Genomic DNA, 12,202 nt, shown 5'->3' with positions numbered 1-12,202 from the left:
CTGGTGACCTGATATCTCGGACTTAAAGGGGAGCTTCAGCCTGTAAACAAAAATGTAAAAGTCAGCAGCTACAAATACTGTAGCTGCTGACTTTTAAAAAATACACACTTAACCTGTCAGAGGATCAAGCCATGTTCTCACCTGACCCAACTTTTTGCCAGTCTCCAGGTGCAGGTGTCGACATCTCAACTGGGGCAGCCGACTGTGACTCCTTGCAGATTCACAGCGGGCTGTCCACTGCTTCCCAAAAAATAGTCCTGCAGTCTCCTGAACCTGTGATGTGTCCCAAGAGGCTGCAGGGGAAGTAGGGTTAGGGGCAGAATTGATTGAAAGTGGGAGCGAGTACCTGTCAAAATCAGGTACCCCTTCCCCACAAACCCCCCCCCCCCCCCCCCCCAAAAAAAAAATTCCAAATGTGGTGGAAGAGGAACAAAAGCGGAATTTCCCCTTTTGGGTGAAGTTCTAGTTTAAAGTGATTGTAAAGTCTTTTTTTTTTTTTTCCTTAAAATAACAACCTTTTATACATACCTGCTTTGTGCAGTGGTTTTGCACAGGGTAGCCCAGATCTTCCTCTTCTTGGGGTCCCTCTTTTGCTCTCCTGGCCCCAACCTGCTGTCAAATGCCCTCACAGCAAGCAGCTTGCTATGGGGGCACCCGAGCCGATTCACAGCTCTGTGTCCTTTCTCTCTTGATTGGCTAACTACTTTGATTGACAGCAGCAGGAGCCAATGGCGCCACTGCTGTGTCTCAGCCAATCAGGAGGAGAGTTCCAGAATGCTGAGGAAGTTGTTTACATCGCTGGAGGAAGACGGGGCTGAGGTAACTATTAGGGGATGCTGGAGGGGAAGTGCTGCACACATTAGGTTTTTTATCCTAATGTATAGAATACATTAAGATAAAAAAACTTTCTGACTTTACAACCACTTTAAGTTAGAGATGTTTGAATCAGGTTGAAGGGAGTGGGAATGTGTATATCTCGAAGTACCCTGATGTGTGGTAAACCTAAAAACATTGTGATAGGCCAAAGCAACCAAGCCCAGATCAGTTTTTTTCAGCGTGAATATACTAATATTTACCTTGCTATTTAGATGAAGTCCACTGAACTTGATAGTGGAAGTAGTAAATCCCTTGCTGTGCAGATTGTATTAAATATACATATTTATACACAATTGTAATTGTGAACTAAGCTCTTTTCTTCACAATATTCTTTTTCTAAAGAGTGAACTGACCTGTTTTTAAAATTTTTTTTAAATTTTTTACTAAAAACACTGTTGGCAAATTTTCTTTGACAATAGTTGTCATATTCTCTCTGTTGTCTAATATTTTGAACTTCTTGTGTCATTCATAACCTTGATGTGTACCCACAGCTAAAGACTTTAGGTAGATTGCAGTTTAATGGAAATTTTTTTCTCTTTGCGTATAAAAACAGTGAACATGGAATATTCTGGTTGTGCATAAAAAGAGCAAGACACATCCACATAAAACATTAATGAATAAACAATCCTACAGGCAAATTATAAATGTTGTTTCTTGTAAGCATCAGCACTATTGTTTTTTTTTTTTTTTTTTTAATATAGATTTTCAGAAGAGCCAAGAAGACCAGAATCTCTGACTTTAACAAATAAACAAAGGCAGCCATCTCCTCGCAGGCAAAATGAAAGGTAAGAGCCATGGTCTTTTGACTGAACCACTACCCGCCAGCATGACGTTGTGGACTTTGAGTGGATATATCTGGATGATGCCGGCAGCTGGATGCAGATTACCACAGAGCTGGCCGAGGACTGGATGGTCCCCAGCCATCTCTATGACCCTGGGAGGCCTGAAACGGCGTCATGACTTTTAGCTCTGGCAGATGTTAACACTGCCATCCCCCCCCCCCCCCCCCCCCCTAGAAAGCAGAAATCAATGGTTTTATTTATTCATTTTTTTATATCATAAAGGTCTTATAGAGGTCCACAAGTTCTCAATAGGGTTTAGGTCAGGTAAAGTACGGGGCCATGTCATTATTCTTTCATTTGTAAGGCCTTTACTGGCTAGCCACACAGTAAGTACTTTGATGTATGCGATGAAGCATGGTGCTGCATAAATATGGTCTTCTTGAAAGACTTTTTCCTGTACCACTGCAACAAGTGTCTCCTAAAAACTGCCAGTAGGTTTGGATATGATTTTGAGTCCATCTTAAACCCAAAAAGATCCAAGTAGCTCATCTTTAATATAACTAGCCCATAACCGTACCCCACCTCCACCTTGCTGGTATCTGAGTCTAAGTGGAGCTCTGTGCTCGTTACCCAGCCACAGGCCCATCCATTTGGTCTTGCAAGAGTCACTTTCCATCTCATCAGTCCATAAAACCTTTGAAAAAACTGTCTTCGGATATTTTTCGGCCCAGTTTTGACGTTTCAACTTGTGTCTTGTTCAGTGGTGGTTGGGTTTCAGCCTGCCTTACCTTGGCCATGTCTCTGAGCACTGAACACCTTGTACTTCTGGGCACTCCAGGTAGGTTGCAGTTCTGGAATATGACAGCACTGGAGGATGATAGGTTTTCCTAATAGCGTTCTGTTTGATTCTTCTCAAATCTTTGGCAGGTAATTTGTCTTTTTTTTTTTTTTTTCTCAAGTCTCTTTGACCCTGTTGACTATTTGCAACAAAACGTTTGATGGTTCTATGATCATGCCCCAATATCTTAGTAATTTCAAGAGTGCTGCATCCCTTTGAAAGGGAATTTTTAAAATGTTTGACTTTTCAGAGTTAGTTAAATCTGAAAAGAAGGTGCTTAATAATTATGCAAACCTTAACATAGGGTGTTGATCTCCTTAGGCCACACCTCATTACACAAATACACATCACCTGATATGCAATCCAATAAGCATTCAAGTTTATACAGCTTGAAGTTAGACAATATGCATACAAATGATGGTTTGGTCAAAATACTAACTTGCCTAATAAGTCCTCATGCACACAGGGCATTAGACAAAATGAGCTGCATAGCCACTGCTAACGCCAGGAAAAAGCAGCTGTAAAAATGTGGTTTTAGTAGCTTTCCCTATTGGTGTTAATGCACTTCTGGTCACGGTGGCTTTTAGCAGCGTTTTTCTGCCTCCATTCAAAATCAATTGTTGCCTATAAGTCGGATCAGGATGATCTGACTTGTGGTGCGACTTGCGCTCTGAGGATCTTGAGGGGGAAAAAAAAAAACCCTGGTCAGGAAGGGGGTAAAATCTTCCCGGGGCTTAAGTGGTTAAGCTGCAAAAAAAAAAATGTCTGACGCTCCTAAAAGCAGCTGCAAAAACGCTGTGTGCGTGTGAGGCCTAATTGTGCACACAGTGTATATATACAATGGGAAAAATATTTAAACCTATGCAAATTTTGTAAGTTTGCCCACTTACAAAGAAATGAAGGGTCTATATTTTTTATCATAGGTGTATTTTAAGTGATGGGGACAGAATATCACACTATACCAATGTTATACATCGAGTTGCAGTTTACGAAGTAAAATAAGTATTTGATCCCCTACCAACCAACTGGGGTCTTAAAGATTATGTGTACATCTATTTTTTTTGTACATTTGTTTAATTCTTTTCTTTATTGCTATTGCAAGGGGGCTGACGTTCTCTGAACTCTGAAGTGCTCAGAGCTAAGCACTTCCAGTTTTTTTCTGTGCCGAGGAGATAAGGGAATAGTTCTAACTTGATCATCTTCTGGTTGCCATCATTGATGCACACTTGTGTTTTGACCCTTTGACTGCCATGATGTGTGGCACACACTGATATTGTAACAGGCACATTACTTGAATTCTGTGTTGCCAACACCTTTACTACTTTTAATATGGGTGGTGGATGAAGCTTTAATCTCCACTGCTGTCCCAGTTATAAGCCGAATATAGAGACAAAGTGTTTGTTTTTTTCTAATTTAGGTTGTTACAGTAAAATTCTTTAAGTTTTTTACTGTCTGTAGCAGCATTACCATATCCTGATACTGCTATAATGTTTGTGTGATGTATTTATACCAGTTTCATGTTTGCAGTTCTCTATTCCTAGAATTACTTTTTTAACCCAACATATTTTTTTGTTTTTAGGACTAAGTTGGATGCTACGTATCTTATTGCACTGACAAAAAGTCCTAACCAGGTAAAGCTACTAGTTGCATATAAAAAGACATAATTTGGGGTTTTTGTGTTATGCATGGCAAATGTACATGAGCTTCTTGTTCACTAATCCTTGCTTTTCTGCATCTAACTTCCACCACCTCCACTTCTTTGGGTTCCATAGACGGATACACACCAGCATAGGCGAGATTTGGTAGAATCCACTAGGAGGGAGGCACAGCTAGCGGCCCAGCAGTATGAGGAGGAGAGGATGAGGGACAAGTTAACACACTCAGACTCTTTAAACGTAAGTCACTGCTGTGTTCATGGCATGTAAACAACATTCGATAGTGGAAGAATTACATTTAAAAAAACATTTACTTTTGTTTTCTTTTAAAATTTGTATGGTCTTTCCTTCTAAAACTGCGGTTTTAGGTTTTGGTAGCTGCTGGTGAAAATCAGCCTCAAATTTTTATCCTTGTTTGTTCCATCATAAATTTTTATCCTTGTTTGTGTTCCCTGGTAACCTCCCTGCTGTAGATGTTGCAGGACTTGTACTCCCTTTTTGACACTGCTGTAACTTTTGTTTTATGTTCAGTGCTGCAAGAGGTTGAAGAATCTCCTTGATGCTATTGTAACAGATATATTTTGTGCCAGATTAATGCAGCAGGAAGCTTCAGTGAGGAATTGTTGCCATCGGAGTCCCCAAAAATAACAGTATCTAGTGAGATTTGCTCACCCTTTATGTCCCAGAGACCCCCATTGCTGTTTCTGGATTTTTTTTTGGATTGCAGTCTTAATATAATCCTTTGGAAAATTGTTAGGTCTGAATTATAGTAAAACTTCTCAGAGATTCTTCACAGTAAAATGTGGAGAAGGCACTCCAGGAAAGGTAGGCTAAAGAATAAAGCCCATCATTTTGTGGCACCATTGCAGCATTCTCTTTTAACTTTCATAGCGTAAGGCTGCAAGCCAAAGCCCAACCTAGTTTTGTGGCGCCACTTTCTTTAGTAGTATTCTGTGATCTCAAAGTGGTGGGCAGAACCTTGATTCCCTGGGCTTACAGGAAGTGGGTTAAATGACGTTACGTTCATGAGTCTTTGAGGGACAGCACCAGCAGAGCCTTGATGCCCTGGGTTTACAGGAAGTGGTTTGAGTGATTTTGAATTCATGAGTCTGTTGGGGACAGAATCATAGATCAAATGAGTATAACTGCTTTTAGATTTTTTTAAACCTGTTGGGTACTTCCTTTTTCTCTTTCGTTCATTGACTGACACAGCTCCAGAATGTTCTTGACCATTGGGTTATGTTTCCCCTCTACAGGAGTAGGACACTAGGCAGGAAAAAGCTTTACCACGCCTATAGGGCAGTTCCAGGGGGTATACTCCCACTTTCTGCTTTAGGCATTCAGTTTTTTTTTCTGCCCAATTAGGAGTAAGGAGCTAGTTCCTTGCTGGGATCTCTGGTCCTAGCATTTTTTTTCTTTTTTAAACTGATTTTTTCCTCTTTTATTTTCTGTTCCTGTGAGAATTACAATCAACTGGGCGACTGACTGGATATTCTAGATCCTTATGGTCTTCCCAGTCTGGCCAGCGAGCGCGTGCAGACCTCGGCTCAACGCTAGGTTGGCTGCGACATAGCCCCAGTGAACAGGGGCTGGCCTGCAAGTTAAACCTCTAGCGAGGGCGAATACGATCTGGTCCAGGCCTGAGTCGCAGCGTGCCTCCTGGCCCGCAGCACCCCCATTCCGATAGAGAGGTGGTCTGCTTGGAGCGGTGCCCACCCAGTTTCACGGTATGGTAAGTAGTGTCCCCCCTCCCGTGGTGGCCTGTCGGGGTAGATGTGGGCCCCTCCTTGGGATGGTCAGACCCCCCGGTTCCCCTCCGTCCCACACAGCGTCGGCCCCCCATATATCGGGGTCCCCTTGTGGCCCACCCCCCATCTGCGCACACCTTGCCCCCCCCCCCAGGGGGTTGCCATGCCTGTCCAGGATCACCTGTGGGGTGTCAAGCGAGTGATGGGGGCCAGGGCGGGGGGGAGGATGGGTGTGCCGCTGGCAGCCTAAAGTGGTTTTTAGGGGGAGTTGTCCTGGTGGGGGCTCCTGCCATGGCCCCCCTTTTTACTGTATTGATGTCCTTGGTGTCCCCTGTGGGTCCCGGGAGCTGCGTGGAGCTTCCATTTTGCCATGGATGGCTGGCTGTATATACAGCAGCCATGTTTGTGTAGTCCGGTGGCCATTTTCTTGGTGGTTTTACATTGACTAAAGCAGCGGCCAAGTTTTTGGAGCCTTGTGGGCAGTGACTGTAGCGGCTGACCTTTTTTGGAGTGTTTTTTTTTTTTTTCTACTGTTGCCTGGTTTGTCCCTGGTTAACATGAATTCCCTGGATCAAATTTCACCCCCTGATCCCCTCTCAGAAGTGGCGGGATCCTCTGGGTCCCAGTCCACCCTGTCTCCAATGGCGATGGCTCTTGAATCCTTAGTGCCCAAGGTTTATTTGGTCCTGCAAAAAAGGACCAGCAAAAAGCGTCCACCGCCTTCACATGCCTCTTTTGTCTCCTTAGGTTCTGAGTTTGATCTGGCCACCGCGGATGCGAGTCACCCTGCTGGGTTTGCGTACACACACCCAGAGTGCTCCGATAGTGAGGATGATTCCTCTTCCACTATAACCACGCATGAAAAAGCGTTGGTGGATGCACTAATTTGTTTCAGTGAGGGAAACTTTAAAAATGGCGCATGCAGCTGCGCCGGTCACCTTCGGTACCCAAAAATCCTCAAAAGCAGCAAAGGTTTTTCCTTTTCCCTCCTATTTTGACAAAATTGTCATGAATCAGTGGGGTTGCCCAAAACGCAATGTGGTCGTTACTAAGCTTTTCGCTAGAAGGTACCCCTTTGAAGAGTCCCTGTTAAAGTGGACCGTCCCACCTGTGGTGGATTCTCAGGTGTTCAGGCTGAACAAATCCACTCTAATTCCGGGGGAGGAGCCCCCCGGCTTTTAAGGACCTCTTTGATAGGAAAGCGGAGACCTTGGTCCGGCACATGTTTTCTATGGCCGATTCGGTCCTTGGGCCGGTGTTCACCATTGCCTTGGTGTCCCAGACCTTGATAGAATGGGCTAATCTTTTGTGCCAGGATCTGGAGGGGGGGAACAGCTTCCCCCTGCTTTTGCAGAGCTGGAGGACCAGTTGGTCCAGGGGGTTACAGTTTATCTGTGATGCCTCTCTGGAAGCAGCTCCCTTCGTTTCTAGGCTGTTCATGGCCGCAGTGGTCCTTCAGCACATGATATGGCTGAAATGCAGGTCTGTGGACCAAACTTCCGAGAAGGCCTTATCGGATCTTCCCTTTTTGTGGGGGATCGTCTGTTTGGGTCTTCCATGGATAAAATCATTAGGGAGTCACAAGAGGAAAGAGTACTCTCCTCTCACAGGCTTTCCAGGGGCAAGGAGTCTCGTCGCAGACGTGGTCCTTTTTTCTTGGCTCAAAAGCGTCTTTTTAGTCCCCCAGGGTCTCAGGAAAAAGGATCCAAATCCGTTAGGGCCATCTCTGGAGGTTCCAAGAGGCCCTGGCCTGGTAAGCTGAGAGCAGGTCCTTGGTACGTGGATCTAATTCGACTGGTCGCCGATGTCCCTTGGCGACTCCCTCTCAGTGAAGACCGATTGGTCCAAGGCCTGACTTTCCATCCTGCTTTAATGGCTTGGCTTTTGAAAGCCAGGTGCTGAAGGATAGGGATTTGTCTGACTTGGTGATTCCTCAGCCCGGGTTTTTCTTCCTCAAAACTGCTGAAGCTACAGGAGGCTGTTCGGGTCCTGTTGTCCAACCATCGATCATCACTCAAGACTTGCATGCAAGTGCTGGGCCTGATGGTCTCCACCTTCGAGGCGGTTCCATTTGCGCAGTTCCACACCAGACCTTTGCAAAGGGAGATTCTGATCAAATGGAAAAGGATCCGCAGTCATTGGACAGTCTGATTCGGTTGAGTCAGGGTTCAAGGGAGTCTCTCCTATGGTGGCTTCGCTCCCGGCCCTTTGTCTGGAAAAATCCTTTCTTTCCTGTATTGGACTGTAATCACCACTGATGCCAGTCTGTCCAGATGGGGAGGTGTCTTGGGGGTGTGTTCGTCCCAAGGTGTCTGTATTTGGGAGGAGTCCAGGTTGCCGATCCACATCCTGGAAATTCGGGCGCTCAGACTTTGTCTGTTTCAGTGGACGGATCATCTGCAGGGAAGCCCTGTGCGGATACAATCGAAAAAATGCTATGGCTGTGGCATATGTCAATCATCAAGGCGGCACGGAAAGTGGCCGGCATCTTGAGGTGGGCAGAACGAAATGTTCCGGCCCTCTCTGCTGTGCATATCCTGGGGGTGGAGAATTGGCAAGCGGACTATCTCAGTCGGCAGACGTTTGATCCGGGAGAATGGTCTCTTCATCTAGAGGTATTTCATCAACTGTGTCTTCAGTGGGGGACCCCCGATGTGAACCTGCTGGCTTCCTGTCTCAACAGGAAGGTGCAGAGGTTTGTGTCAAGGTCTCGGGATCTTCTGGTCGACGCCTCAGACGATCTGCTGGCCCATTGGGGTCTGTATCGTCTGATTTACGCCTTTCCTCCAATACAACGTATGTCGCGACTGCTATGCAGAATCGAGGTAGAAGGAATTTCAGTCATTCTGGTGCCACCAGACTGGCCTCCCCGGTCTTGGTACGCAGGCCTGATAAGGCAGGTAGCAGTCGACCCTTGGAAAATTCCTCTCAGGGAAGATCTATTGTCTCGGGGATCAATCTTTCATCCTGCTTTACAGTCGCTAGCTTTAACGGCGTGGCTATTGAAAGCCAGGTGCTAAAAGACAGAGGGGTGCCCGGAGTCGGTGATTTCTACGCTGTTGAAGGCTAGGAAATCTACTTCCAGGAAGGTTTATCATCGAGTTTGGAAGGCGTTTATTACTTGGTGTGAGTCTCGGGGGGTTTCTCCCCACTCCTTTTCTGTGTCTCACCTGTTGGAGTTTCTACAAATGGGTTTAGATCAATGTTTAGCCCTGGGCACCATCAGGGGCCCGATTTCCGCCTTTGGCCATTTTTTTCCCAAACGCCGTTGGCAGCGAAGTCTTTTGTGCAGGGAGTTCGCTATCGGGCTCCTCTGGTGCAATCCTTGGTACCTCCGTGGGATTTTAATTTGGTTCTGTCGGTACTTCAAAGGCCTCCCTTTGAAAATGTTTGGTATATTCCTCTGCTCACTCTGCTGCAGAAGGTGGCCTTCTTGATGCCTATTACTTCTGCACATCGCATGTCGGAGTTGGGTGCTTTGTCCTGTCGGTCACCTTACTTGGTGATTCATAGGGACAAAGTGGTGTTACGACCCTGTCAAGCGTTCCTTCCTAAGGTTGTCTCGGGGTTTCACTTGAATGAAAACTTTGTGCTACGTCCCTATGTCCTAAGCCTAAACATCCTGAGGAATTGCCTTACATTATTATTATTATACAGGATTTATATATCGCCAACAGTTTGCGCAGCGCTTTACAGTGTGGGGGAAGACAATACAGTTACAGTACAATTCAATACAGGAGGAATCAGAGGGCCCTGCTCGTTAGAGCTTACAATCTAGAAATTTCTTAGATGTGGTACGGGCGATCCGGGTTTACCTGGCGGTGACTAAACCGATTAGGAAAGCCGATTCTTTGTTCCTATGGAAGGACCGGTCGCATCTGCTGCGAACATTTCTAAGTGGATCAAGCAGACAGTGATGCAGGCCTACTCCATTAAGGGTCTGGTTCCTCCTTTCCCTGTTAAAGCGCATTCTATGAGGGTGCTTAGTGCCTCCTGGGCCTTCCGTTATCAGACGTCAGTGGTTCAGGTGTGCAAGGGGGGCTACTTGGTCATCTGCACACACATTCACAAAATTTTTTAAGGTGGATGTGCTTGCATCTTCGGATGCTTTGTTTGGCTGCAAAGCTTTGCAGGCTGCCGTTGCAGAGGCTTCCGCTTTTGAGGGTGAAAACTTTTACTGGTGGTGAGCTCCAATTGTTCCTAGTTGAGCTCCTGTTGTTACCAGGTTGGCTATGTTTAGCCTTGTTGAGAATTCTGCGTTTGCTGTGTTTTTTTCCCACCCCTCATGTTGACACTGCTTTGTGGCATCCCAATGGTCTGAAGAATTGAAGCGGTGTCTGTCAGTGAACGAAAGAGAGAACTGTATTTTTGTCTTACCGTAAAATCCTTTTCTCTGAGGTTCACTGACAGACACAGCACCCGTCCCTCTTTTGAGGTTATTTGTCCTATGCAGTCAGCTTATAGATCAGTTGCAGATGGGGAAAAAAGTAAAACCACTGCCTTGCTACATGTTTAATTACTGGCATGTATAATTAATAATCCATCATTCTCTTATAAGTTGTTCAGTGATCTCAGGGTTTGCTTTGAAGCAGATGGTGTAAGGCGCACATATTTTCCTTCCTTTAACTCCCCTCTCAAATTGTTCACTGGCCAGAGAAAAACACATTACTTCTGGGTATGGAGGTGCATGTTCCTCTCTCCTGCTTCCCTACAGGGTAGTTCTCATTGCCTGAGTGGCCAATCACCAGGCCTGATCACTGTCCTGATCACTGGGGGTTGAGAAGAGTCCGTACACCTTTTCAGAGCAATTTTTGGGGAACAGTTTTAGTGAATGGGGTGGTAAGGAAGCACATGGTAGGCAAGTATGTTCTCCTTTTCCTTTTCTGCACCAAAGCAATTCTATTAATCTGTACTTTGTAACAGATTAGTGATCCTGTGCAAATGACAAGAGTCAATCATCATAGATGAGCTGCAGCAAATATCATGTATAGGATAATATACATCGAAATCGCATCAATAAACACCGTGCTGCGCTAAAATATAAGTAGAACAAATGGTGATAAAAATAGTAATAGAAATTACAACCTAATAATGAATAAATTGGTGATAAATGAATTTAATAAAAAGTTCACGCATAATAATGTGAACGTCTAAGTCTTATTGATATGCATCATAATTACACTGAATAAAATGATAAAAAAAACATTTGTGTTTCTGCAAATTATGGTCACACTAGATACTGACTGGTTTTCGGACCCCCCCAATATAGTAAAGCCCCTTTCACACCTGTCCGCTCCGTCGCCGAAATACGTTTTTCTCAGCAGGGATCGAGCCGCTGAGCAGGCTGATGACGGCTCCGTCTCTGCTCTGTGTGCGGAGATGGAGGTGTCAGATCTCCGCTGTCTCCTATGGGGGAATCGGATGAGAACGGACTGCCTGTCCGTTCTCCTCCGATCCGCCAGATGGGTGGAAAATAGGGTTTCTATCTGTCCGGATTTGACGTCAGGGGACATGTCTCCACTGCCCCATAGAGATGCATGGGGCATCCGTTCAGATCCGCCTGAAAAACTGACAGGTGGATCTGAACGGTCCGCATGTGTGAAAGGGGCCTAAAACTTCACATTTTAGAGTGGCCTTTTATTGTGGCCAGCCTAAGGCACACCTGTGCAATAATCTTGCTTTGTAATCAGCATCTTGATATGCCACACCTGTGAGGTGGATGGATTATCTCGGCAATGAAGAATTGCTCATTAATGCCTCGTACACACGATCAGATAATCGTACAAAAAAATCGCTTTCAAATTAATCGCACGATAATCTGATCGTTACTACACCACTTTCAACAGCCGATCACGACATTTTGTCCAACAAAATTTGAAGGGACAAACACGAAAACTTTTGTCGTACGATAGCCTAGCAAACGACAATTGTTTAATCAGTACAGTATGCGTTCGCTAAAAATCAATAGACAAAGACCACGCATGATCAGAAACACGAAAATAACCTAGAAAAAGCCTGGCTGCCATTGTTTTGCACTATCCGATACGTAGCTACGCAACCAGGAAGCTTTTCAAGAATCATACAAAAAAAAAAAAAAATCATACGTTTTTAATGCGCATTGTTGAATTTGATACTAGTATTATGCAACAAAAATGCGAACGATAAGTCGTCCGATTATCTGATCGTGTGTACGAGGCATAACAGATTTAGACAGATTTGTGAACAATATTTCAGAGAAATAGGCCTTTTGTGTACATAGAAAATGTCTTGGATCTTTGAGTTCAGCTCAGAAAAAATGGGAGC

The 12,202-nt window shown here is 45.0% G+C and overlaps 1 protein-coding gene across 6 annotated transcripts in view; it reads left to right on the top strand.

Annotated features, from left to right (window-relative positions):
- Positions 1-12,202, top strand: part of LRCH3 (leucine rich repeats and calponin homology domain containing 3) — a 122,921-nt gene that overhangs the window by 76,520 nt on the left and 34,199 nt on the right. For 4 of the 6 annotated variants that reach the window (XM_082251318.1, XM_082251317.1, XM_082251320.1 and 1 more), the window contains exons 11-13: positions 1,578-1,661; positions 4,076-4,127; positions 4,269-4,391. In XM_082251318.1, the coding sequence (XP_082107444.1) occupies positions 1,578-1,661; positions 4,076-4,127; positions 4,269-4,391 (259 nt within the window). The remainder of the gene's footprint in view (positions 1-1,577; positions 1,662-4,075; positions 4,128-4,268; positions 4,392-12,202) is intronic. The other 2 variants (XM_082251322.1, XM_082251321.1) reach the window with 1 other exon arrangement.

Source organism: Pelophylax lessonae, assembly GCF_965119305.1.
Source record: "Pelophylax lessonae genome assembly, chromosome: 3".
In the NCBI taxonomy this organism is placed as follows: Eukaryota; Metazoa; Chordata; class Amphibia; order Anura; family Ranidae; genus Pelophylax; species Pelophylax lessonae.
Note: the sequence above shows the minus strand (reverse complement) of the source record. Positions and strands in the feature narration are given on the sequence as shown.